We start from the raw sequence: 27,985 nt of genomic DNA on the forward strand, positions 1-27,985 counted from the left end.
CATATTTTTAGGGTATGTTGTTACTCAAAAGAGTTACAAGTGATATCATCCTCCAATTTGGAGGACAATTGCGTCAATGGATGTGATTTTTAATGAGTCTCATCCCTATTATACATCTCTTTAGGGGGAGAGTCCAAGAGAAGTTGTTTTTTCTCACTCTGAATACTCATGTTGCACAAATAGACCCATGGATACCACCACAACAACTCTTAGAAATTTTGAAAGAAATTCTTGACTGGGGGAGCCTTCGGCCCAGTATACTTGAGGATTCTAATTCTCCTCCTCCCTCCTGTGAACCTTGTGAGGATCCTATTTAGGTGAGGCCAATCTTGTGGGCCACGCTATTGAGGTCTTCCAAAGACAAATTAACTAAGGAAAGGTTGTGCAGACTTATCAGAAGAAGAATCCCAATCGGCAACAATAGGTAGAAAAAGTTGACATGTTACTACTCTAGTCTCCTATTCCATATTCAGATTCAACTGTTTCCCCTGAGTTATCTTCTTTTGATCTTCCTATTGCTGTTAGAAAAGGAGTTAGATTATGTACTCAACATCCTATAGCTAAGTATTTCTTATATGATTCTTTGTTTGACTGCTATTATGCTTTTATATCCTCTTTTATCTACTATGTTTGTCCCAAAGAATTGGTAGGAAGCCTATGTTGATAATACTTGGAAGGCAACAATAGTAAAGGAAATGCAGACAATGAAGAAAAATGATACTTGGGAGTTGGTCACTCTTCCTCCAAGGAAAAAACTGGTGGGTTGTAAATGGGTGTTTGTGGTCAAACAGAACGTGGATGGTTCAGTCAATAGGTTGAAAGCTAGATTGGTTGCAAAGAAGTTTTTACCTAACCTTATGGGATTGATTATCAAGAGACCTTTGCCCCTGTTGCAAAATTAAACACTGTAAAGGTCCTTCTCTCTGTGGCCGTCAATCAAGACTGGGGCTTGCATTAATTAGATGTAAAGAATGCACTCCTAGACGGAGAGTTGGAAGAAGAAGTCTACATGAAAATTCCACATGGCTTTTTAGACACAGAACAAAAGGGAAAGTTCGTCAGTTGAAGAAGTCAATTTATGGGCTGAAGCAATCTCCTAGATGTTGGTTTTGACGTTTACAAAAGGCTATGACATCTATTGGCTATAAATAAAGTAATGCTGGTCATACTCTATTTGTCAAGAAATGAGGTACTAAAACCACTCTCCTTATTGTTTATGTGGATGTTATTATCATCACTAGGAATGATGGTGAAAAAAAAGAAGCTAAAGAACTTTCTTGGCAAAGAATTTGAGATTAAAGATCTAGGAAACCTAAAGTATTTCCGAGGGATCAAGGTTGCTAGATTAGAAAAAAGGGATCTACCTATCCCAAAGGAAGTATATCTAGACCTACTATTAGAAGCGGGTATGTTGGGATGTAAGGCAGTTGATACCCCTACAAAAGCAGGAGTATAACTCAAGGAAAAAGAGGGAGAACCAGTGAGAAGGGAAGATATCAAGGGCTGGTAGGGAAGCTTATCTAGTTGTCCTACACCACGCCTGACATTGCGTTTGCTATAAGTCTAGTAAGACAATTTATGCATGACCCACATTCGGCTTATATGAAAGCTATCACTCGGATACTTCAGTACTTGAAGGCTACACCTGGTAAAGGAATTCTTTTATAACCTACAAACAATTTGAAAGTGGAGGCATTTACAAATGCATATTGGGCTGGTTCTCCTGACAGAAAATCCATATCAGGTTATTGTACTTTTATTGTAGGCAATCAGTGACTTAGAGAAGTAAGAAACAAAATGTGGTTGCCTTGACTAGTACATAAGCCGAGTATAGAGATATGGTTCGAGGAGTATGTGAGCTACTATGGTTGAAAGGTCTATTAGAAGACATCGGAATTCCAGTTACAAGTCCCATGATGTTGTATCGTGACAACAGGGCTGCCATCAACATAGCCAACAAACCTGTACAACATGATCGAACTAAGCGCATTGAGATTGACAAATTCTCTGTCAAAGGGAAGTTGGAACAAGGGCTGATACGCTTGCCGTTTGTGAGGTCTAGAGACCAAGTAGTAGATATTTTCACTAAAGGGTTGAAAGGAGACTTCCTATTTTGGACAAGTTGGGCAAAATGTGTTTCTGACAAGTAAGAAACAAAATGTAGTTGCTTGTTTGGTACAGAAGGCGAGTATAGAGCAATGGTTCAAGGAGTATGTGAGCTACTATGGCTGAAAGATCTGTTAGAAGACATTGGAATTCCAGTTACAAGTCCCATGATATTGTATTGTGACAACAAGGCTGCCATCGACATAGCCGGCAATCCTGTGCAACACGATTGAAGTAAGCACATTGATATTGACAGATTCTTTGTCAAAGGGAAGTTGGAACAAGGGCTGATAATGCATGCCTTTTGTGAGGTCTAGAGACCAAGTAGTCGATATTTTCACCAAAGCGTTGAAAGGAGACTTCCTCCCTATTCTGGGTAAGTTGGGTATGACTAACATCTATGCCTCAGCTTGAGGGGGAGTGTTGGTTGTTTCGGTTATAGTAATAATTTATTTCTTGTTTCCCAAGTAAGGGTAATTATGTAATATTGTATTTTTCGTATAATTTTATAAATAGAGGGCTTGGGATCACATTGATCTTCAAGCCATTCAGTTCAGTTTTTTCCTCTCAACAAGGACCTTCTTGAAATACCTCAAAACTCATGTAATAGTATCGTAGTGCCAGGGAGTCATAGTCAGCTAATTTGACTTACTAACTAGCCTTTGATACTTTTCAAGGTCATCAAGAATGGTTCCACCATCTGGTGTAAGCTTCAAATACAGATCTATGGGAGAATCTAGAGGATAATAAATCAAGTGGATACTTTTGTTGAGACCAAAAGATTCCTTTTTCATTCCTTGTTAACCAGTTTGGGGCTAGGTGAACCCTAATCTTGTCTTGACATTACAGTTTTCTGATATCCAGGTTTCAGGTACTGAGTTTCTTTAATTATTTGAATTTTCGTCATTGGTTCTCTCCCATTTTTGAAGGGTTATTATCCTCTATATTGGTGATTGATTCTTATATAGAAGACTAAATTGAATTATTGGGTTAGCTTGGGATTTTCACTGGGAGGTTATCTATCAACTCCTCATCGTCATTTAACTATGATTTTTATGCCCTTATTAATGCTTCTGTTAAGTTGGAGTGGAGGGGTGTCTCTTGTAAATCACTTTCCTCCTTTCCGTCCTGCTCTAGATTCCTCACCACCTCTCTCTCTTCCACCCCCTTCCTTGCCTAGCTTTATGAAGCCCTCTGGTTCTTTTCCCCTCCCTCTTCAGCTCTGGATCTTGGTCTCCATACCTTTCCTCCCCTTCCCCTTCCATCCTCATCCCACCATGTTTCGTGCATTTATATCCATGCCTTAAAATTTACTCCCTAGCCTGCTCATTACCTTCCTTGGTCATGTACTTCCTTCCTGCTGTCACTCCCTCCCTCATCAACCCAGCTTTGTCCCTGGTGAAGTGATCTTAGAGCAGAGTATGAGGCTTTGCACAAGTATTGACCATAAATTTGTAGTTTCCATGAAATTTTAATCGTATGTTAGATTCCCCCATGTTGTTTCAGTTTAACCGGTCAAATAATTTACATGTCTTTGGGAAGCTTGTCATTTTTTGATTCATCAGGATTAGATAGCTAGAAAGAGTGGCAAGACAAGGAACATATCACAATCCCTCTTTGTGAATTCTCAAGTTGTGATCTGAGTTTTGCAATTATAACAAAATTTCAAATATGTTTATGAGTTTCTGTATAGTGACACTAATTTCAATTTCAAAGAGAAATGCACAGGAAACTTCATTTTTCTTTCAATTTCACCAAATAACTCCCATATCTTTTTTCCAATTTTGGTCAAGTATGAAATGGTTTCTATTTTGTGTTAGAAAATAATAATAGTAGATGTAGAAACTAATTTTACGTTGGTCATAGGTTCAATTCCTGTAAACAGGGGTAAGGCCATGTAAGCTCCCCAGATCTTCCTAAATGTAGTGGCCTTGTGCACTTTTTACAACTTTACTTTTTCTTTTCTTGGGTTTCTAAGGTCTAAAGCTTTTCTCTGAACTCGACATCCAAAGATAGACTAAACAAAATTAAAAAATGAGAACTAATACGCAGCCCAATGACAAAACCTAAGGAAGGATGGAGTTACACAAACAATTGTTTCTAAGGAAAGGAATTTAGGAGTTATCATCCTTGATTGTCTTCTTGACTGAGGCTGGAAAAGAAATGTTCTTGGTGAACCATACCAGTGAATTTAATTCAATTCAATTCAATGCTAACTGCAAAATGAGTACACCTTATTGCTGGACCTAATTTGGCCATTTGGGCGTTGGAATCATAAATCAAAACAAGCAGCCAAAACCTAGACTAAAATTTTGGGAAACTGCAAAATAGTTTGAGTGAACTTGTGTTAAGACTGGCTGAGCAGCTCCACTCCCCTGGTGCTGCAACTCACATGCCCATCAACTAGCCCCATAAGATCAAATAGCAGCGGATGATAATAACATTGTGCTTCTTCAGATGCCTCTGGAATGAGCTAAAAGTGAGTCTGAGTTGTGAAGACTATCTCTAGAGCCTAGCAAAGAAGCAGGGAATAGAACATTTTCAAAACCAAAGTAAATGAACCAACAAAAAGACCAATTGAATGGAGTGCTTCTTGCATGAATTTGTACCATGAGTTCTATGATCTTCACCTGCTAATAAACTGGGAAGGGGAGAAGCAGATAATAAAATTTTTCAAAACCAAAGTAAGTGAGCCAACTAGAAGAATCAAGTGAAACCGGGAAGGGCAGAAGCAGACAATAAAATTTTCAAAACCAAAGTAGGTGAACCAACTAGAAGAATCAAGTGAACAGAGTGGTTCTTGCATTAATTTGTGCAACGAGTTTTATGATCTTCAACTGCTAATAAATGGCAGAGGACAGCGCAGGGTGTCACTTCCTCTCTCTCTCTCTCTCACTCTGTCACACACACACATTGATATTGATATTGGAAAATTGATGGCCGCGATGAAGATAGCAATACCTCTTTTCTGAAATCAAGTTGAGAGTGAATGCTGGCAGGATGGAACCTACCAACACATTACTCAAAACCTCCACTGCCAAGTATTCTGTTTTTTTCCTTTGTATGCAATTACCATAATGATGATTTTAGGGGAAGTTTCATGTACCACCTTTTGTAGTTAATGTAATATATACCCAACCATTCAGATATAATATAATGTACCATTCTCATTTGTATGATGTAATATTAAATTAATCCACTCTACTAGTTAATTCCTATTAAATGATCAAGTCAGCAGGTTAACGATTGATGCCCAAACTACACTTGACCAAGGGTAAACTTACTGTTTTAGCCTTTATGCGGAAACCGCAATAACTTGTTATCATCTTCGTTCTTGAGATACCCTGCTCTGCCTGAAACCCTTTATTCCCTGCAACACCAGCCTCGCCCCTTTCCCCACTCCTTGTCTTCCCTTTCCTAAATCCCCTTGCCCTGGATTGTCAATTTGCATCTTCTCTCCCTCTCTTCCAGCTCTTTCTCCTCACTCAGGAGTCAGAGAGGTTCAGAACAAGTATCTCACTTCTTGTCTTTTTCCTGGATTTCTCTCAGCTTCTTGAGCAATGTGAATGGCTTATCTCCTCGCTCTCTCTCTCTCTCTCTCTCAATGTATATACATTTGCTTCTCTACAACAGAGTACAACATATCAGAATGGAACTGCCTCAGTCATCTCATGATTGATGGTGGAAGTTACCAGCTCCGGGTGCAATTGAATAACTTAGATAGTCTGTCGATCAATGACTACACATGGGGAAACTCTCGTAATGACGAGGCCTGAAGAAAGGAGATAGAGGTAGATGAGAAGAGGTTCTGGTTTTAACGGGTATGGCTGGAAGATGAGAAGAGGTTCGGTTGTAATGGCATTTTGAAGAATGTGGTGTTAGTGTTTTTGGTTACGGTGTTTATCCAAAGCCTATATATGATAGAGAACAATAATGGTAGATTCAGTCGAAAAGAAATCAATAGTAGCATCAAGGATGATGAGACCAAAGGTGGAGAGTGACACCACTGCCACCTCCAATGGCAATAGCAGCAAGAACAGTGCAGACAAGAAATTTCAAATGCTTCGACCATCAGATGACACACAGATCCCCTTTTTGTATCCCACACATTACTCCAAGAGATCTATTGCGTCTCCTCTGACTCTTCTCTCATCTTGTTTTTATTTTTCTCAGAAGGAATTTCATTGTGGAGCAATGTGTTTTGGTTTCTTCTTTATTTTCTTCATAATTTTGTGTAAATTAGAGACGATGGGGTCCAATCTTCTGCACAATAATTTTAGACCAAACCCTTAGATTTTTCTGTTAAGTTGTGTTGGAGAATGATACTATGCAGGTTGGGCGAGTGGATTAGGATGAAGAAAAGGGGTTGTGGTTTGGGTTGGAGGCGGAGTTGGGTTGCAATTGTGGAAGTTGGTTTCTCTGGTGGCTGGTGGTGTTTTAAAGAGGGCTGGAGGTGTTCTAAGGAGGATGATAAAGTTAGAAAAGTCAGCTAAGATGCATTGTGAAAGAATATAAGAAGCTTAAAAATGTGTGTTTTTTATTTTCCTTTGTGTTTTAACACCCTTGGTTTTAGAGGTTTGGGTTGATATTTTTCCAATATGAGAGGGTACATTATATTAGGCTATCTAAAAAGGGTGCTACATGAAATTTTCCATAAAAATTAATGTTTGACATAGAGAAGATAGGAGGAGCAAAACAGTGGTAAACTTTCCAGTGAATGTAGGGGACTGGTTCTACTAGAACAGGTAATTTGCAGAAACTGCAGTTGGTTGGTACAATTCAAGTTTGCCTGTGAGAAGACGAGATGCAAGAGGAGATTGTTGTGTGGGAGGAGAAGGAACATTAAGGTTTGAAATTACAGAATTACCCATCTTCTTAAAGGTTAAGAAAAAGTTAGTGAAGCATTTCGCTTTCCTCTTTGTAGTGACATATCAAATGGCCTTTTTTTTTAAGAGTTCAGCAATGTATTGTATCAAGTTCATTGCTGACTACTGTAGTCTTTTTCTAAAAATGGTCTGCTTTAATTTCTTAGTTCAGTAGGGGCATCCAATATGTAATGTAGCCACAGTTTGTAGGATAATTAAATGGCTCGGCTGAATAAATACAGAAATTTTGACCCACAACATATAAGAGAGCTATTCTGGCTAGCACTTTTTATTCAACGGGTCCTCGGTGAAAGCTCCTGAATATTCATGCTCTTATTGACTCATGATATGGAATTTGATGATGTTTTTTCAACATTGAGTGGGGGCCGTCTCATGAAAGAAAGTTCCAAACAAGTTTACATTTTGACATGAAAAAAATTGTACTTCCGTGATTTCCATCTCTGTATTTTATCTGTTTCTGTTTTTTCAAAAATGTTTTGGTCTCACTGGGCAACTCCTAACAGATTTAAATGCATGGGTTTGTTCAAGCAGATTGTTCAGTTTTGGAACTCTACATTCTTGTGTGCATGAAGAGGTTAGAAGTTAAAGAGCAAAAATCCTACAACTTTTATTCTATAATGAAAGGTCAGACTTAAGGAGGTGGTTTCATATTCCATGTATATTTTAATGCTTCTTGAAATTGAATTTGGTTTTACATTTCAGAGTATAAAGTCATTCATGATTCATTTCAAATCTCTGACTTCTACACACAGAATATTTGTCTGCGGGTAAGTAAAGTACTCTGCTATAATCAGAAATGTACTTAAGTCTTCTCATTTTTCTGCTTTAATTATCTTAAAAAAGTTGCCTTGGTGCAGGCATTTGAACACCTCATACAACGTGAGTTAATATGCTATATGGACAACAGGGGACAGAGTCAGTCTGTTGAATTTCGCCCAGTGAAGCTACTACTTTCTTCGCTCGAGCTTTATGAGGGATTGAAATTAAACAGTTACTGTCCTGTAAGTATATGATTTTTTTATTTAGAGAGAAACTGAGTGCTACCTACAATCATATTATGTGTGCACACACTCACATATGCCAATGTATAGTCTGGCTCTTTAAACTATAAATTAATTTGAGATTGTTCGGAGTTTCTTGCATTTCTGCAGTATCACTTCTTTACTATTAAGCGAATTTTTAGGCATCAATTCCACAACATGGACATATGATATTGCCCATTCTTAGTCTTTAACTTGTGGAAGGAGAGATCATGATCTGGATATGCAACATGCCAAATTTCAGATTCTAATTCAATTGTGTACCCTTTTTTACATTTGCACGTATTTAGTTCATGTCCATACCCCTGTACCAATACCCACTCCCAACCCCTCTGGTGGGAACAGATAGTTTAGAATAAAAGAGAGTAAAAATTGAAGGCTAAGTCTTGTCTCATGATTTCTGAAACATAAAGGGCAAACCCTGTACCCAAGAGGAAGGCGGGGGGAGGAGGTAGTTTTCTATGCAGCATGCTCTGTTCTGATACATCATCTTTCCATTATTATGTGGATAACTATCCTTGACTATTACTTTGATTTGACTCTAGCACTCTCTATTCTGTTTCCTTCTACTAACAAAAACTTGTAGATTAACCATATTGTACATGCCATGGTAATTGTCAGAAGTTACTAATGCATTGGATATTACCTTTGTTCATGTTGTTAGGCCATTCTTCATAAACTGATCAACCGTGAAAGGTAAACAGCTGCATGGGAGATGCAAGCAGTGTAGGCAAATGAGGTTGTAACATCTGGCATCAAAGCTATTATCATGTGAAAAAGAAATTATTATTTGGTATCAGGGAATTGATTGGTAGTTCTTTCCATCCCTTCCCCCTTGTTATATCCGATCATGAGTTTTTAATGTGGAATCATGTATTGAATTGGCATTTTGATGCAGATTCTAACCATTTTGATGTGTAAGAATTTCAGCATCCAGGCCGATGGCTGGGTTTTATTAGTCGAAATTTGGTTGCCATTTCTTTCCAGTAAGTAGTTCCTCTGAGGACATTTCTAATCTGTCTTTGTATATTTTCCACAACTACCAAGCCATCTTCTATGCTCGGGTAATTTTTATGTTTCTTATTGCAGGATCCGTATGATTGCAAGGGGAAAAAAGAAAGAAGGAAAGTGAAACTAAATGTTGCCTAATAATTTTTTTGGGGATTCGATAGAATGAAAATTTTGGATTAGATTTGCTTATAAACCAATTTCACCTTTCTTGTTAATGGGCAGAGCAATGGCTCTTGCTAAGAAGATTTTTTTTTTATAGGAAAATGGACCATCATTTCTTTGTAGATATGTGACATGTATTTCAATATTATATCAAAAGGTTGAGATTTATTTACATGTCACATCATTTAAAAGGTTGATGTGATTTATAAATGAATTTCAACCATTTAATGTGATGTTGAGACATATGTCATACATCTACTAAGGAAATGGATGTTCCATTTCTGACAAGAAAATGGATTGGATAAAATTCTTGTTTCTTACTCCATTGATGTGATGACTTGTGTGCGAGTGGGATTAGATCAAGCCCTTCTTATTCTAGGCCCAGGTCCAGTATGTCTGGTGCGAAGTTACTGATCTTGTTTCTGGCCCGAGGCGCAAAATTTAGCCTCTTAGACATGTACCTAAAATATTGGATATTTTGAAGGAGAAGGATGTAGATATAGGACCTTTCAGAAATGAGTTTCTGCTAGGATGATTTAACTAATGTCACCCGCCAAGTTATGTATTCAGGCCAGATTAGGGTGTGGAAGGATATGTCAAATCTCTGATTTATGTACTTGTTTAACTTAACTACTACATACTTTCTTTTCTCAGCCAAAGAAAAAAAAAGCAGAAAAAGAAGAATATATTGCATGTTGTGGTTTTGGTATAGTATTTGTAGCCTCTTATTTAAAGGCAGTAACTCCAAGGAAATCTTGAGTTTGAAACCTCATCCCTTCAACGCTTTTCTCCCCCTACCCATCTCATGGGCTTATGTGCCCAAACCTTGTGGTATTTTATGGTTGTAAATCCACTCTAAGTCATACTTGTTGGGTAAAATGCATCCAAGTTAGCCCTATTTTTGATTTATACTCTTTGAGCAAGATTCCAAGTCATCAAATTATAGTGGTGATCTAATACTATTAGGGTTATTAGGGTCGGGTTGAGCTAAGCTTTTTAAAACACTAATGTTGAATCTTGATTTTGAATGCCTTGGCTTGAACTTCACCCTAATCCTACTGGACTTGCTTGGGCCAATCTGGTCAAATACTTAGCCTTGATCCTTACCCTAATCCCAACTCTAACAAACAAAATATTATTTATATTGTTTATTGGACATTTATCGAAAATATCATATAAGGTATGCTGCAAGTCAAATACTAAATCTTGAGATAAATTTTTTACTCTAATTTAAGATCAGAATATCCTAACCCGAATGATTTTTTCTGGAGTAACCACTCAACACTAAACTTTGAAGACAACAATTAGCCCCGCACTAACTAGTTTACAGAACCAAACTTTTCTTGAAGTCAGACTAGCAATTCTCTTACTCTAGACATGATCACAAAACAACTAACAGAAAAATATGGTGCGCACCAGATTGGTTGATTTTAGATTTAGTACAGATCATTGGTATTCATAGACCAAGTCATCATTTGGTGGAAGACTTCTACAGTTATGACTTATGAGACATACATATAATTATATCACTGACTTCTGAAAGGAAGAGATTTTGAAATACAGATGGTGATAATACCAATATAGCTATCTTTTGTTTTGATTATCAAATCATGATCTGACCAAGAAAAATAAAAAGAAATGTTACCCCAAACATGCATGCCACTAAGGGAGGGCCTCAATTTGAGAGAGGGATTACTTATTTGGGGCGCACTACTTTTTCCTCTAAAATTTTAGTAAACTGTAACAAGTCAATCCATATTGTTTAAACCTACTAATAAAAATAATAATATAATTTTTTTTTCATGTCAAAGTTATCAAAGTAGTATTTGCAAATTGCAATATCCATTAAAAATCTTCTACCAAAAAGAAAAATCCATAAAAAAATCACCGATGGTAAGGGAAAGTCCAGACTCTCTAGGCTCATAGACTACCCAACAACCTCTATTTAAGAGATCGTGAGGAGCATTTCTTCCATGGATGAATTGGTCATTTGAGTCCCTAATGACAATGACCTCAAAATAATGTATATATTATAAGATCTCAAAATAATGTGCATATATATATATATATATATATATATATATATATATATATATATATATATATAAAATTTATGAAACCTAATATAACAGAGAATTAGGAAGAGCCTCAATTAAATAATTAAGAGTTAGTCATGTTTTAAGTATGTAGGTAAAACCTCAAATTGGGAATTCATTATTGACCCATGCAGACGCAAAAGACAAACTGTCTATGGATCTAGAGCAGAACCTACATCAATTCAACAACCTCCTTTGGGTAAAATCTAGATTCATAAAGAAGTGCAATTTAGATTGGATAAGAATCTGTTCCAGTACTAATTCCTTGGACAATTGAAAACCTCATCAATTAAGGGTACATCACATCTTTGTGTCTTGTCTTTTGTCAGCTTGTATAAAATGATCTTGCAACCTTCTAACGTGTAATTCCATTTCATTGTTATATATGCTTCTTCTATTCTGCTTGGCCCAGAAAAACCCTCCCCCCATACAGAACAAAGAAGGCCATAAGAAAAGGGTTGGTGGGAGGGGTTGAGAAATTGTTTCTCCCCAATTTTCCTTTCATTTCCCACATATTAAGTTGTGGGTAATGGGTCCTGGACATGCCTTTCTTCTGTTCAAATATATTATTCAACAGTCCACATCATGAACATTGAAATGCGCCTCTTCCATTGCCATATAAAAAGGGTAGTTGTGTTGCCTATTTAAATCAGCAAAAAACATCATGGAAGTCTAGTTTCTAAAGAGAAGCTACTTAAGGCCTAGCAGGATACATTGATTCTGTTTCAATCCTTCATTTGTTCTCTGGTTAAGCCACAGCATTACAATACTTAATGGCTCTCCAAGTAGAAGACTTTCCAGTTGAATTGCTCAACAAAGGAGGGAAGGGGGCAGCTTATGATACCATATTTGCTAAAAGTTTCAGTCAGCGTGAACAGAAAAAGTTTGGTTATGGGGCTCTTGTTGGTTGCTTCATCATCACATTCGGCTTCTTCACTATTCTTAAACCCCACCTGACTTCTCTACCAAATTGTAAGTTCTTCTGCTGCTACATTATTACCTTCTTTTGCTTGTTCTCCTATGATCAGTGCAGCATCCCATAACCCAAGGTTCTTATGGTATCTTTTATGTTTCAAGTGCGGTAATCCTTTTTATTTTTTGATTTTTTTGTAACTAACTTTCATAAGGCTTACAGTGAAGAATTTGAAGCCATCCATAATCACTGCTCTACCCATGCAAGTGAAGGAAGACACCAGCAATTTTCAGCAAGCAATGGCTGCAACAAAGATAGCTGTTTTGCAAGGTTGGTTACTCAATTTCAGAACTCGGGATGTGAAAATTTCTCAATTTGAACTGGGAAAAGCTTAAAGAGAGATGCCAACCAAATTTCTCTGCTAGTATCTTTCTGGTTTAACTAATTTCTGCATTGTAGGAGTTGCTGAGCGTAAAGTGAAGCAGAAGATCATCAAGCCAATCTGCAATCTTTTTGACCCAAGATCAGATTCATGTGAAGTCGATGGAGACATTAGAATTCATGGGAATTCCTCCACCATCTTTGCTGTTTCCTCTCAGATGGATTCATTGGAAGGAAATGGTTCATGGGCTATCAGACCTTATGCTAGGAAGGGGGATAATATAGCACTGAGCCATGTTAAGGAGCTATCAGTGAAAGCATTAGGTGGTGAAGGAGCTCCCCGTTGCACTGTAAATTACAGTGTTCCTGCAATTGTTTTCTCTATTGGAGGATATGCAGGAAACTACTTCCATGACTTCACTGATGTATTAATTCCTCTCTTCGTTACTTCCCGTGAATTTAATAGGGAAGTTCAATTCCTCATAACCGATTTAAGATCATATTGGATTGCCAAGTACCAAACAATACTGAAACAGCTCTCAAGGTTTGATGTCATTGACATTGAAAAGGATCATGACAGCGTTCGTTGCTTCCCACATATGATCATTGGTCTTAAAGCTAACAAGGAATTCAGTATTGAACCCTCAAAATCTCCTAATGGTTATTCCATGGTAGATTTTGCACAGTTCTTAAAGAGCGCCTACTCACTGAAGAAGGCTATTGCCATCAAGATTACTGTTCATATAGATAGAAAGCCGAGGCTTCTGATCATTTCACGGAAGAACAGCCGATCATTAGCTAATGAAGGTGAAATAGCTGAAATGGCTAGAAGCTTGGGCTATGAAGTAGTTGTAAGTGAGGCAACAGCAGATGTTTCAAATTTTGCACCAGTTGTGAACTCCTTTGATGTGTTAATGGGGGTTCATGGAGCTGGCCTCACTAACCTTCTCTTCCTTCCAGCCAATGCAGTAGTGATACAAATAGTACCTTTGGGACTAGATTCGCTGGCCATGGATGATTTTGGAAAGCCTACCTCAGATTTGAATCTGAGATATTTGGAGTACAAGGTTCAAAAAGAAGAGAGCTCCCTAATACAACAGTATCCACTTAATCATACTGTCTTTGGGGATTCTGATTCAATTAGGAAACAAGGATGGCTCAACTTCAGGTCCATCTACCTGTACAACCAAGATGTGAAAGTTGATGTTGGTAGGTTCAGATCTACACTGCTACAAGCCCTTGAGCTTCTTCATAGCTAGACCTGAAGGGATTTTCATGAAGATCTCAACATTTTTCTTGAACACATAAAAACGAAAAAGGGATATATACACTCTATGTACATACCGATCTCATTGTTTTTGCCTAAATATGCAAAATGATCTGAGTTTTCTCCCTTTATGGGTTTATATTTTGTTGGGTTAGCCCATAAGTTCCTCATCAGTGTTCACCTTCTGCAAAATTGTATTGATCTTTCTATAATTTTTTTGCATTTCCTTTGAATTGGGGAAAATGTAACTAAAACCAGAAAAGCAGAAACTTTTCCAAACTCGTATGAACTGTGAAATATAAGCAGGAATTCCCTCAAGCTCTCCCACCATGGATAATAATCTCTAGTCTCTAGTCAATGAAAAGGACTCAGTTGCTTCTCACCCATGGGGAAGAGAGGGTGTCCTCGTCTATATTCCTATCTCAGCAACGATGGCCTCCAGATACCAAACCTGCTCACTTAGTTACTTGGCCATGGAATTCAGTCAATTACTTTTTTATTAAACTGAACTGGACCCATTCATCCTTTTGTATTTTCTTTTTTTCATCATAACCATCTCTGAGTTCAAAGTACATATCCTCTGCTTGCTTGCTTGATTGATCCCATCAGCTTACCTGGACGGCCAAATAGAAGGTGACAGAGGTATTTAGCTGGAGCATTGTGCCTCGGAGTGCCCATGGTGGCTGTGCTCAAGTTTTTGGATCAGTACAGAAAGTCAAGTTTATCGAGTAGGTCTGGGTTGTATGAGGGAGAGCTAAAGAGGAAGATGGCAAGGGATTGTGGAGTGAGAAAAACTTCAGTTTTGTTTAGTAGAAAGGAATGGAGTAAAGGATTTGTCTCTAGAGCAGAGAAAAGAGGGAAAATTATCCCAGGAGTGATGGGGTGACCGATGTATGGTTCAAGGATTCTATCTCATTACCAATTTGACTGTTTTATTGTTTCTCCCAGTAGAGAGAGACCAAATGAACTGTTCTCCCAGAGAATTACTAAAAGTAGCAACCTTTGAAGGTGGGATATGCTAAAACCGAAAACAATTGCTAGCTCCAGCCTTTGTATTTCAGCAAGGAAAAGAGAACACAATGAAGGAGAAGACAACATAGTGAAGTCTCTTTTATGTGTCTGGTTGCACATCTTCATGGGAATGCAAAATAATAGGCTTCTTCACTTCTGAGCAGAAGTCAAAAAATCTTGCATAAAGAAATCAATGGGATAGAAAATAAAATGCTGAATTGATTCATAAACCAAGTCTAAAAATGTTCTCCCCAGTACAAATGGTGGCAAATTTTTAGTAAATTGAAGAGATCTTCTACTGCCAAACAGGGAAAAAATGAATCATTCTCAACAAATAACAATCCCCAATCCCCTCCCCCCACAATTAATGGCAAAAATTTACAGATAAAGGTGTTAGCTATATACAAATTAAATGGATATATCCATAATTAATAATTAAAAAAATGGTATACAAGGGCAAAATCATTCCCTTTTCCTACCCAGCGTTCGATGCAACTGCCAACACCACACAATCAGGAATATCACCATGGTTGTCCCAGCAGATGCCCAGAAAATTATTATCCACATTGGCATTGAATGGGGAAATAAGCCTGGATCGATCAAAATAATAAACGTCAGAAACAACCATGCTTATCTATGATATCAAAGTAGGTGCATCATCAACCGAAAAAAAAGATCAACCAGTAAAATTTTATGCAATGCAACAATCAATGGGGAAGGCTTCATCCTAATAATGATGAGTGGGAAGACTCACCATGGCCAAACTTGATACATATAAGGAGCTCTACTATGCAAATGGCAAGGGAGAGCCAACAAAATGCCCCCACCTTCTTCACTGGTTTTCTGAAATCAATGCATTAAGAAAGAAGCGGAAAGATAGGAAGTTAGCATATGTACCATTCACTGCATATTAAAAAATTAAGGAAAAGTGAAAAGACATCGCAATTAGTATACATACAATTGAGAAAGAGGGAGAGGGTACCTATCCTGTAAATATGAGTTGTACTCTCGAATGGTTGGTATTGCAATCAGCCACCATAACACCAACCTATAAACAATCAAAGGGTTTCGAGGAGGAATCCAAAGACAGAACTTGAGGAAGAAGGTGTTGAGCTCCACGGTCAAAAAGACAATGCAAAGGCTCAGAACCTGGATGAACCTCCATGGACCAAGAAAAGGATGCCATTCATCCTTGTCCCAGTGTGCTGGTGTGAACTGTCCCAACGTTCTTTTAACCTAGAAAATAGTAGCAGGGAATGAGTTGCAGGGGCACAGAACACCAAAGAAAATAGCCCCAATATGACACTCCATTCTATATCCATGGGAAAAAAGCAAGCACCAGATTACCAAATAATAACATATAACATATAATCCAACTTATAAAACTAAGTAGCAAAATAAAGCAGGACTTGTGCTTTAAACAGAATATAACGAATACCACATACTTTAATCATGTCACAGAACTGAGATAGTTGAATACAATGATGGCAGTGACATTAAAGTGGATCTTAGTTTCTATTCTAATTGAGATGCCTGGGAATCAATAATTGAAAACCATTTACAAAATCATATAAGATCATCAGAGAGTTTTCCCCTATTTTATTGCAAAAATACATCAAACACACACAGTGGCATGTGGAAATATGCTAGGAAATGCATCTGCCTAGTGTGGAGGGAAGCTGCTATATATCAATCTAGCTGGCACCAAGAAAAAAGTCCACAAGTAGCCCATATCTCTTCCACTATCATGTTGGATAGAAAACCCACTTTTTAGTTGGATCAAAGGGTGCTTCCATATTACACAGAAGTTACACAGTTAGACATGTACAAAATCTCATGGATCCTCAAGGGAGGAGAGGGGGGGGGGGAGCAAAGAAATAAAGCACTGTGTAAATGTTAAGCATATCCTAACTTAATTCTGCTACTGCAAAACCTGAATTTCTGATGTAATCATGCAGTTTTAAGGACCTCGCTATTTTATAGGACCACTAATACTTCTCATCCAACTAAAAGAAAAAACCTTTATTGAACATTGATATCATCATAACCATATTATGACAAGAACATGGAACTGACTATTTCATGACTTATCTGCCAAGGCTATCTTTACTAGGACCGTGATCCAAAATATATCTGCCAAAAGATCGATTTGAGAAAAGAAAAGCCAAACTCTTCCCCTGCTCAATGCTGTTAGCTAGGGCAGGGATAAATAGTGGACGACCTCGTACATGGGTTTATAATCTATTGGCCAGTTCCTTTTGAAAGCTTGCTTGAGCTTTGGTCCTCCCTGCTGTATCTCTTATGTTTTAGTTACCTAAAATTTATTTCATTACTCATTTAAAAAAATTATCATTTCTAATCCTTATAAGTGATTTCATACATCCTTTGATTACTCCACCTTAAGTGTATTTGTTACTCTAAGACCTAGACATTTCCTGCAATCCATTTTGTTTGCAGAATAGTATAGCCTTAATGCTTAACTATAATAAGCTAATATTGGCCCACAGCTGTTAACCATGATACAGGGGAAAGTGTAGCTCTGAGATGACTCTGATGCTGCAATGTCTTGATTTTTCCGGCACACAATACATTATTTATAAAAACATAAAAGGTGAAAAATATAAGCAAAAAAAAGTGGAATGCTCAATCAAACATTTCCAAATAACAAATCACATAACCTTGAATAAGTATTGCCTGGCAGAGACCATAAATATCTAATTAAATATGCACCATGCAATCAGAGTAGGCAAATTCTTTACTGAAGCTGCTACAATCGATACAATTCTGTAAAGAAGTGCTCTTTTTTTTACACTATAAAAAGCTGATAGTTGTAATGTAATCCATTTTGTTTCTATTTTATTTATATTACAACATAAATAAGAAACAACAATGCACAGTAAAAGAATTATAATATAACATGCTCCTCTAAATTTCCATCTTTCATGTTCAACTAGCTATTCTCCAGGCATGGATACCACCAATAAAGTTGCATCCACAAAGAGGCAGCATACAGCAACTTGTCTAATTCTGTATTGCATCTTTCGTAACATAACCAAGTGGTTAACATCAAATTGATGAAACATTCTTCCAGCCACTCAGAAGTTGCAGTGGTACCACAACCAGTTTGGCTAATGCACCATCAGCATTCTGGTTATGAACCCCAGGATAATATCCAAACAGAAATTTCACTTTCCCATAAATGTACAGTACCATTTTTTTCTAAAAACAGAACGAGTATGAATACCTTGCCCATTATATCTGGTTGTCGACTTATACCAACCCACTCATATGTTTTTCCATCAAAGTAACGTACAGTACGCATTCCAGCCCATATACCTGCAGGGTGAGCAATGGATAATCACATCAGAAACTAACAAAAATAAAAAAATCCTTCTAATGGCCAGGAAAAGTGTTACATATTAAGAAACAGAATTGGCATTTGAAGCTACTACTACAATCAAGGTACTAAAGCCATTTGGCTGATCAGATTAGATAATTGCACGAATTAGATATGTGGTTTGCCTTTCCAATTCCTATTCTCTCACAGAGAAAACCAATATATTTTGAGTTCCAAACCAATAAATAAATTTTGCATCAAAATAAAAGCACTTCATTTTGTTCAACTGAAAGTAACATTATGAAATCATTAACCCTTGAAAAATAAATACAAAAAGAAAAAAGAAAAAAGAAAAAGAAAGAAGTAAAAATATAAAATCCAAAATCAGTTGGTGGCAACACAAAAATGTGTTCTATAATCCATACCTTAGAATATAATACTGAAACTGGACACTTATAAGAGGCAGATCATAGGAATCAACATGTACCATTAGATGAAGAGGAAAGTGTATGGCCCTCAGAGATTTTCTCTTTTGATAGCCATGCATTTCTCAGATATATTCACTGAAAACTATATCACAACAGATGCCTAGATCTGCTCTTGAAAATGCTGATGATTTAGGCAAAACAAAGACTAGCTGACTTATTCCAATAAAAAAAATTCCGTGGTTGTCAGCCTTCAGCTTGTTGATGGAATTGTATCATTATTGAAAGACCATAACGGATCTGTTATGGTTTGAATATGATTTTTGAATTCAAGTTTTTAATTTTGAATTCAAATTTGAATATTGTAAACGAATCTTGTACAACATCCATGTTTATTTATAAATACATAAGACTTACCCATCAAGGTAAGTAACCTACTTATCAAAAACGGAGTTTTCTTTGCATTCTTTCATGGTATTAGAGCTAAGGTTTTGAGATATTTTTTCTCCCCCAAAACACTACATTTTCAATGGCCACTGCTAACACTCCATTCCCCATTACCAATCTCTCCAACCTTGTTTCTGTCAAGCTTGATGGGGAAAATTATCTCATGTGGAGAGAACAATTAGAATCCATTTTTATTACCTGTGATCTTATGGATCATCTTGATGGTACTGGATCGATGCCAAATCAAACTATCATTACTGGAGGAACTCAAACGCCGAATCCAGCATTTCAAACCTGGAGAAAGAATGATCATTTTGTTCGAGCATGCATCAATGCCACCCTCACACCGTCTCTTTCTTCTCATATTATTGGCCTTCAAACAGCGAAAGATGTATGGGATTCTCTTGCACAACTTTTCCAACAACAGTCCACTACTCGAAGGACTTATCTTCGCAGTGAATTGCAGATGATCTATAAAGGAACGAGCACAATTACGGACTATCTTCACAAAATTAAGTCCATCGCTGATTCCTTAGCGGCAATCAATGACAAGGTAAATGACTCTGACTTGGTAGCATATACATTAAATGGTCTTGGTTCGGATTATCTCACTTTCATCATCACTGTGGAAAATATTACCCCACCCATTACCTTTACCGACCTAAGAGCCAAACTACTTACTCATGAGCAACGGTTACGCCGTGGCTATGGGAACACTCAATCAATCTTAACTGATTCCCATTCCCCTACTGCATTACTTGTTATAGATCAACCTAAATTTAATCGGCCTAATAATAGTATTAATTCCTATCCACCCAACAACCGAAACCCACCTAGATCTGACTTCCGAATTTCATCAAATGGCTCTCCAAGATCTCAAAATTCTTATAACCAACCAAACCAAAACACCTTTAATACTAATTCCTTCAAATGTCAAATATGTGCTAAGCGAGGCCATTCGGCCAATAGATGCTATCTCCGTTATGCCCAGAACTGAAATAATCCTAATCCACCACCTCACATTCCTTATGCTGGCTTACATGGTACCCAAAATATCCAACACATTACACCACAGAATGATGCACAAAGGTTAAAAATATGTTGTGATTGTTAGCCTTTGTTTTGTTGGAGGAACTGTGTCATTCTGAAAGTAAACCCGATGCCATTACCCAAGCTGTGTTGCCTTTTCAAAAGCTGTAGTGTTACCCATCAAGACACTTACACAGACACAATTAGAATTCAAAAAAATAAAAAATAAAAATACTGCACTGTGACTAGGAAAAGCTGAAAAAGTAGATAAGAAGTGACCATCTATTTCATCTAGTCTAGTGTCCCTATGTCATAACAGGTTCTTCAACTGGGTTTACCAAAAAAAAAAAAAAAGCAGGCTCTTCAACTTGCTGTGTTCCATTTTAATGGGTATTATCCCAAGTCAGCCCATGTAAGCATTGACCTTGTTGACTATGGTTGGATTTTGACAATACTGCTCATGCCATTATGTATAGAAAATTATGCAGCTGATCTCTGTTGAACAAGGAAGAATTAAATAAAACGATGACAATGCATAGTTACAATTTCTAATTCTACATCATTTATTTTATCAATGAACTGAGCTGTACCTAAGATTACAGTCTGATTTGGACATAATTACAAACTCTAAGCATCTTAAGAAGATAAATATACTTTGTTTGGATGGCTCAAGAAATAATTAATAAACCATTAAATATTGCAAAATATCCGGTCGTCTTACCAAACCAATTGCAGATTAAAATATCAAGTATAATACTGTCCCACCAACACTCATTGAAGTTCGGTAACATGTGTCGAAATGTGAGCTGCAATTTAATTCAGACCAAAAACAAAAATTAGTAAGACTGCCAAAAACATACTCTTTTATACTTCCGCATTTAAAAGGCAGAACCACAATAAAAGAATAAATGAATCACCAAGACAACGTATTCAGTTAAAGAAACACACCTCCATTATTTCAAACCCAATAGACAACACCCACAGAAGGGGCTGATTGCGGATCATTATGGCCTTACCCCACCATCCAAGAATATGGGCTACGACAAATTCATCAAACAAGGTGTCCTACAAGAACTAAATATCAACTCAGTTCCCTTCGCAATGAAATGTGGTAAGATGTCAGGCATCTCATAAAACAGAGGTAAAAAAAAGGAAGTCAAATCAGATGGATGGTGAATGAAGACATCATACATAAACATTCTTAAACCTGTTTGTAGGATTGTCGGGAATGTAAATTCGGCAATCTGATCCATATGATCTTTCAGGAAGCTCTGTAAATTGAGTATACAAATTATGTATCCATACAATATAAAACTCTGCACTCAGTAAGTTATCTCCCAAAATGTGTCTCATAATGAAAGCAGCAGGATTTTTAATAGCTTAAGAGCATTACCAACACCAAGATCAGGATGTAGAAATCTCATGAACTGTCGAGCATCATCACGTTTCTGTCAACAAATGGGAAAGGGGGAAGAAATGGGGACAAGCACATTAGTAAATGCATGAGTGTTCAAATGCTGCAGGCCAAAGTAAAGCAGTTTCAGAATACAACTCAATTTCTAGTCCATGAATTGATTCATTCTTTCTCTTTTTTTGGTTTACGAATTGATTCATTCTTAGGAATATGGTTTTCACAGATTGTGCTTCAAGAAGGAAGACACAGGACCGAGTCTTGAAACAGAATCACTAAGGTCAAACCCATTTAAAGTTCACCCTCCTGGGGCCCTGCAAAAGCAGGACTTGCATATGCTTGTGTCCATGCATTGATGCACATATGCTTATACACATACCTAGACCGAGGGATGAGAGATGTGGTATCAATTAGAGGCTCAAAAAGGAAAAGGCAAATATAGTGCAATGCAATGAGAAATGTGTAGAGCTCAAATATATGGTACAAAAGGATTTCTATCAAACCTCAAGACATTGAAAGAAGAGCTTTTAGGTGTGCATGTATGTCTATAAGTTTGTGTTTGATTAATAAAAAGTCTATATGTGTGTGCCATGTGTGTCTGTCATATATGCGTAAGGGTGTGTGTGAGAGAGAGAGAGAGAGTCTATGTCCAGACAAGAATCTTACTCACCCATTTGGTCATTAGACCAAGCCCACGATCAAAATGAAACAGAGGCATATCATTTTTCACTTTGAAAAACCCCTAGAATGAATAAAAGATGTCCTCCAAGCAAAGCAAGATACAAGCCAAAAACCAACATGTTAGAAGTCTAATAAAAGAAGTTCCAACACTCTCAAAATTAATTTTCCCCGTCCTACTTCGTTTACTCTTGAGTGGGAGGTGAGGATGAGAGGACTGGGGATGGTTTTAAAGGTCCCAAATCTTCCACCTTCCAAAGAAAGCTTGTATGGTTCCTACCCACTGTCTCAGTAAGACAAAATTAAAGAAGGAAGTGAAGAAAGAAAGAAAGAAAAGAAAAACTATGTAATAGGTTGAATTATGTTTAAGATTCGTGGTATCAAGACTTACATAGCCTCTAAGGCATGCCAAGATTTTGCTTATGTACACAACAGCCCCAAAGTCAGACTGAGGTCCAAGTAAAGCCAGGCATGACCACTCTACGGTAAGAGCAGACAACATACATGACTTACAAAGCAGCATGGCTCTTGATGAAGTAATATTTCCATGACTAATTGTGTAAGGATAACATTATCTCATGGCTAAAATAGCGGCCAATCAATTAAGCTGTGCTGACATTACAATGGAGCTGCTAATCAAATATCTATTGACTAATGCTCAAATAGGTGATGTAAACAATGAGGTATGGCCCACCAACACAAACATGCTTGGTATGAATTACAACAATTTAGATGGATAGATGAGAATTAAAAGTAACCTGAAACAGCAAAAAGGTTAGAGCAACCAGGTAAACAACGGCCATTCCATGAACTAAGCGCCATATTGCAGGATGTGGCCTAATGAGCAATCTGCAACAAACAAAATGAAAACAGTTATATTAATCACTGCATATGCCTATATGAGTAGGAAATGTTCTAGTTCATAAAAGGAAAATTGGTAAAGGAAAAAGAAGTACTGGGCATTGTAAAGTGCAAGATATTATGCTTTTTCACTGACTTACACTTTTTTTTTTCCAATAAGCAACAATAAATCTAGATCAATAGGCAATCTGAAGGAGGACATGATGCACAGTACAAGATACAGAACTCAAAAGAAAAGAAAGAAAACAAGGGTAGGCAGTGAGGTTTCATGCCAGTCATTGTGCTTTGCATCCAGAAATTCAGTTGAAGAGCCCAAAATAAAATATATTGAAAATTTTATCTTGGCCAGAATTTGTTCAAATGAGAATTTTGAATATTTTGGTAAAAACAGAATTGCCAGTTCAAACTATGATGAATAATTGAAAAGTAGGACAAAAGCATATCAAAAACTATAAAAGGTCTTTGTAAGTGTGCTCAGCCATATCACAGCTCATATGGTAAAGAGAAAATTTTCAGATAACTGGATACTGGAACTCACGTCGATGGTGCTTGAAGCAGGCAATAAGCAAGAAAGACCACAATCATGGCATATACACCCCTGTCCAGAAAAAGGAAGTCCTGTTAAACACTATGTGGTTTTACATATTTTACAAACTATTGACAAGACTACTCACATAAATGAATACTCCATCAGTAAAACTGGAGCACTACTGAAATTAAAACTTACCTTTTCACAGATGTAACAATATCATCAGATGAACTGTTAGGTGCATCAAGAGCTCCACTCGCCCAACTGCAACCATAAGCAGTCAGAATAACCATGCATTAATTAAATGAGTTCTTTGAAAATGTACATACTTATATTTCTCTGCATTTTGACATGTCTTGCACAAGAAACAGATAAAAGAATGCCTGAGACATGCAAGTATGAAGAAAGATATAAAAAAAAGGGTGTTCACACATCAAAACTATCAATCTTGCCCATCAATGATGAAACATGGTGTTAATGTGCAGGTTGGTCCTAATGTAGTTCAAATATAAAATGCCAATTTGTGCACCATTAGATTTTAAATGGATAGACTGTGGGGTGGAAGACTGGGGGAGTTAGCACAGTTCTATTGCAAAAGGGACTTCTTATTATTTCTTTTCTTTTTCTTTTTTTTTTTTTTTTTTTGGGGGGGGGGGGGGGGAGGAAAGCAGTAAGTTCTTCAACTGAAGAACAAAAAGCCTCATAACAGATAGGTAGAATTTCAAAACCTTCAAATTATAAGCAGTGAACAGTAAATTTTGCCACAGATTTTTAAATGCAAACCATTTTTAGACTCTTTGCACTCACATAAGAAGACATGCACCAATAAATAGCAAGGAAATGGTATGGGGCTTGTATGCCCATGCAGTCCACGGGTCAAGTTCATTGGCATTGCCTGATGAGTTTGTTACGCTCTTTTCTTGCACAGTATGATCCCTCCAAGTTTTCCTATGACCATTAGGTTCCATCAGCCAATCACTCGAGAAGCTCGTTCCTGAAAGTCAAAGATACATTACATCACAAGAAGATAAATGTCCATTGTTGGAAGTCACAAAGTCTTACAAATAGTATGACTCTAGCAGTTAAACTAGATTCTAACATTATTGTGCAAGTAGTGAAAAAGCTAAACTGCGTTTCAGTGACAGCAAGCTTATGTAGATGCCAGGATGTCATTAATTTGATGTAAGGTGGTGAATAACTCAATAAGAAAACAAGTATGGGAAAGGTAAATAAATATCACAAGTGAATCACATTTGCAAGGGACTTTGATGGATAGATCTAAAACCATATCTACATCCATATCACCAGATGCTTGTTTGAACAATGTTGATTATGTAAAATCCACTCAATTGGTATTAGCAACAGTACAAGAATGATATTGCTAAGTACAACATCCTATACCGTGACATCATAATGTAGCATTCTCGCCATATGAAGAATCAATACTATCACTGCCTGGAATATGAATAAGAAAATAAAAATGCTCATCAATTATTTGTCACATTGATGTTTTGTAACTTTTGGTCCCGACAGCTTCTCGTGGCCCCAACTATCCCACTAAGGGCTAAAATATTGAAATCATGCACTTAATCAATAATTACCCAATTAAATTTCCACATTATAAATGTCAACAATATCTAAACCAGGCAAGAAATCCAAAATCAATGATTAAAATGTTGATAGGAAATTAGCATTCGACCATTGATGACAGTCAAATAGTAGGAGAAAGAGGTGGAAGGATGGAAATGTTTATCATCCTCAAAGAAAATTTGTATGTTCACTTATGGGCTATGCACCACCTGATGGGTTACCATGGATTGATATCCCTAAATCCTTATGTATCACAAAGTTTGTCAAAAGTACTTGATACGCATCCTAAAAGGCCAATTTCAAACAAGGTCAGGAAAAAATAGTGTTTATAAGCTGCCCCCATTCATCACCTAATGAGTTATCATAGATTGATATCCCTATATCCTTCTGTGTCATGTAGTTTTTAAGAAAAGTACTTAAAAATGCATCCTAAAGGCCAATATCCATAAAACATCAACAAAACAAAAGAATAGTTGTTTGTGAACTGCATCCTCACACAATCATGAGATGTTTGTCATGTCGTAGATTTATACTAAAGCAACAAGGAGATACCAGAGATACCTATCTGCATGAAAACCTGTACACAAGTATACAAGGAGGCATAACTGTCACTCCCATAGCTTGCTTTAGCTCACTGTAACAGATATTTCATTATTTTAGATTCTGGTTTACCCACGGTAGTAAACCTCAAAATATCAAAAAGGGTGTTCACCAAGCACCAAAAATAAAATTCCAGACATGATGGTTTCATCAGGAGTCCTTTGTTTTATTTTTCTATACTTTTATCAACATTAGAAACACCAATTTTAGTAATGTTGTTTAATATCTCACAGTGGCTGAAACAATTGTAAAATTTTCCTTACTTTTTAATTTAGAGTAAATTGTTTTTTTTTTAAAGAAAAGAAAAAAGAAATTCATAAGAAGATGTTAAGGTATGTTCACAAAAGGTATGAACCCTGTGAACATAGAGTTGTAACTCCATAGAGGAATTTTCTCTCTATTAAGACTTAAACATTAGGTGTTCTATTGTGTTTAGGATTAGTCATCAGCCTCTTTTTTATTACCTGGATGAACTAAGGACTAATCATTACTTGAGTAACACTTACTAATTTTGATTCCTTGAACAAATAGGACCCTATCCTTGTAATCTCCATTAATATAAAAGAAGGCTTATGGGGTTGCAGCCTACTATTGATTTTTCTCTAGAAAGTTGCCATTTCCACCATTATCTTCTTCTTCCTCTATAGATTTGCTTCCTTTAGTCTTTGATTTTGTTACAAAAGATATATAAAATATAACTATGTTTCACATATAAGCCGATAATCCCATGATTTACTAAGTTCATGAACACCTCTAATAGATGAATAGCCAAGCTCCAATTAGGCACAAAAAGATAATTATACATTTTGAATCCAACAACAAAAGCTCACTATATATACAAAAGTTATGACAAACAATGGCAGGTTATGAGGAAGTACAGAACAAATCCATACGTTTCGGTTTATAATGAAAGTAGATAATTGAAAGCATGGTGTGTTCTTATTCATCACTGTGCTGACTGGTATCCTCTACCAAAAAAAAAAAAAAAAGTGCTGATTGGTATCCCAATATCTTTACCAAAAGGTAAACGACAGATCATTGTGAAGGTTTCTCTTCTAGTAAACATAATTATAGAACAGTCACAAGCGTACATACGAAACAGATACATCAGAAATTAACGACAGATAGATAGCGTTCAACCAAGCACGTTTGACTAATGCAGAATAATGTGTTTTATTTAAATGAAATCGTGACATTCAAAAGCAAAATAAAAGTAAATTCGAACCGAAACCATACAGAAAACCCACAGTTTTCAGAAATCTTGTGTACTACAGAAACAAAATGAACTGAACAGACGGTAAAGTGAATCATTGCATGTGATAAACAAGTTCACTTAAAAATCGAAACTTGCACAGAACCGTATATCAGTACAAAAACACATCTTACACAATTAGTACCGGAAGAATAAAAGAAGGGCCGAAAATAAATAACGCGGATAACAAACAAATTTTTTTTTTTTGCAGCGTGTAGGATGAGAATATTTAACAAGAACAACGATGAAGACGAAGCAGGAGAAGAAATTCGGAGAAGCAAGAAAGAGTAGATTCAATGAATAAATGGAAGGAATAAAATATTAGAAAATCAGACAAAAACATAAACAGAAGAAAAATAAGAGACAGAGGAGAAGAGGATGAAGAGGATGAAGAGGAAGAAGAGGAAGAAGAAGAAGAAATTTTTTTTTCCAGGTTGTTTTTCCTCAGGGGTTGGTTAATGGTTATACTTACGTGAGGGAGACAAGATAGCCCTATTCGTACGATGAGAAGACCTAAAGATCGTGACCGTTGAAGAGGAAGAATTTGCACAGTACGAATTAATGATGAAGACGGAGTTATCGAAATCTGCAAGTCGTAGTAAAAGATCTTCTCCTCTCCCTCCCTATCATGCTCTCTCTCTCACTCAAGAACCCATACTCTCTCTCTCTCTCTCTCTCTCTGATTCTCACTCTCTCCCCCCACCTTATAAATTTCTCTGTGGCGAGAGAGCGCGAGCGAGCGAGAGGGTCTCTGTGACTCTGGGCTCTGCAACAACGGCGAAAAGGCAGAGGAAGAAAAAAGTGAAAACTGTTTTATAACGCGCGCGCAAGAGAGAGAGAGAGAGAGAGAGTACGATGGTCAAAGTGAGGTCTGAATATGTTTTTAACGTTTTCAGAATTAAATTTTGGCACGGACGGGCCCCTTCATTCGCAGTCGTGGATGGATGTGCTCG

The 27,985-nt window shown here is 36.9% G+C and overlaps 3 protein-coding genes across 5 annotated transcripts in view; 2 read left to right on the top strand and 1 right to left on the bottom strand.

Annotated features, from left to right (window-relative positions):
• Positions 1 to 9,247, top strand: part of ORC4 (origin recognition complex subunit 4) — a 31,733-nt gene extending 22,486 nt beyond the window's left edge. Inside the window, exons 13-17 of one of the 2 annotated variants that reach the window (XR_016171665.1) lie at positions 7,524 to 7,616; positions 7,695 to 7,759; positions 7,850 to 7,993; positions 8,697 to 9,018; positions 9,122 to 9,247. Coding sequence is in view for 1 of the 2 variants with exons in the window: in XM_089144854.1 (XP_089000980.1) it covers positions 7,524 to 7,616; positions 7,695 to 7,759; positions 7,850 to 7,993; positions 8,697 to 8,732 (338 nt within the window). In the remaining variant the exon portion in view is untranslated. Of the gene's footprint in view, positions 1 to 7,523; positions 7,617 to 7,694; positions 7,760 to 7,849; positions 7,994 to 8,696 lie in introns of both variants that reach the window. The other variant, XM_089144854.1, reaches the window with a different exon arrangement.
• Positions 9,248 to 11,564: 2,317 nt separating this feature from the next.
• On the top strand, positions 11,565 to 14,137 carry LOC149024638 (alpha-1,3-arabinosyltransferase XAT3-like). The gene is made up of 3 exons (XM_089144855.1): positions 11,565 to 12,273; positions 12,437 to 12,544; positions 12,674 to 14,137. The coding sequence occupies exons 1-3, from the start codon at positions 12,075 to 12,077 to the stop codon at positions 13,852 to 13,854; spliced, it is 1,488 nt and encodes a 495-aa protein (XP_089000981.1). The 5' UTR covers positions 11,565 to 12,074; the 3' UTR covers positions 13,855 to 14,137.
• Positions 14,138 to 14,490: 353 nt separating this feature from the next.
• Positions 14,491 to 27,844, bottom strand: LOC149024639 (CDP-diacylglycerol--serine O-phosphatidyltransferase 1-like). 2 transcript variants are annotated; one of them, XM_089144856.1, is made up of 13 exons: positions 27,505 to 27,844; positions 24,398 to 24,584; positions 23,789 to 23,854; positions 23,600 to 23,659; positions 22,959 to 23,049; positions 21,505 to 21,559; positions 21,303 to 21,382; positions 21,060 to 21,176; positions 20,833 to 20,917; positions 18,118 to 18,209; positions 15,856 to 16,109; positions 15,628 to 15,716; positions 14,492 to 15,463 (listed from the first exon to the last, which is right to left on the bottom strand). In XM_089144856.1, the coding sequence occupies exons 2-13, from the start codon at positions 24,556 to 24,558 to the stop codon at positions 15,336 to 15,338; spliced, it is 1,278 nt and encodes a 425-aa protein (XP_089000982.1). In that variant the 5' UTR covers positions 24,559 to 24,584; positions 27,505 to 27,844; the 3' UTR covers positions 14,492 to 15,335. The 2 variants fall into 2 exon arrangements, with proteins under 2 accessions (XP_089000983.1, XP_089000982.1); XM_089144857.1 differs by lacking the exon at positions 27,505 to 27,844 and having other exon boundaries at positions 14,491 to 15,463; positions 24,398 to 24,582.
• Positions 27,845 to 27,985: the final 141 nt, after the last annotated feature.

Source organism: Hakea prostrata, chromosome 2 (genome assembly GCF_041222555.1).
Source record: "Hakea prostrata isolate BN-2017 chromosome 2, UWA_Hpros_2, whole genome shotgun sequence".
NCBI lineage: Eukaryota > Viridiplantae > Streptophyta > Magnoliopsida > Proteales > Proteaceae > Hakea > Hakea prostrata.

Excerpts from the sequence above, each read along its gene's own strand:
- LOC149024638 (XM_089144855.1), top strand. The coding sequence starts at position 12,075 with ATGGCTCTCCAAGTAGAAGACTTTCCAGTTGAATTGCTCAACAAAGGA. Across the intron at positions 12,274-12,436 it reads CCTGACTTCTCTACCAAATT|TGAAGAATTTGAAGCCATCC; the intron begins GTAAGTTCTTCT and ends TAAGGCTTACAG. Across the intron at positions 12,545-12,673 it reads AAAGATAGCTGTTTTGCAAG|GAGTTGCTGAGCGTAAAGTG; the intron begins GTTGGTTACTCA and ends TCTGCATTGTAG.
- LOC149024639 (XM_089144857.1), bottom strand. The coding sequence starts at position 24,558 with ATGGAACCTAATGGTCATAGGAAAACTTGGAGGGATCATACTGTGCAA. Across the intron at positions 23,660-23,788 it reads ATTGTTACATCTGTGAAAAG|GGGTGTATATGCCATGATTG; the intron begins GTAAGTTTTAAT and ends TTTTCTGGACAG. Across the intron at positions 21,177-21,302 it reads ACAGGTTTAAGAATGTTTAT|GACACCTTGTTTGATGAATT; the intron begins GTATGATGTCTT and ends TAGTTCTTGTAG.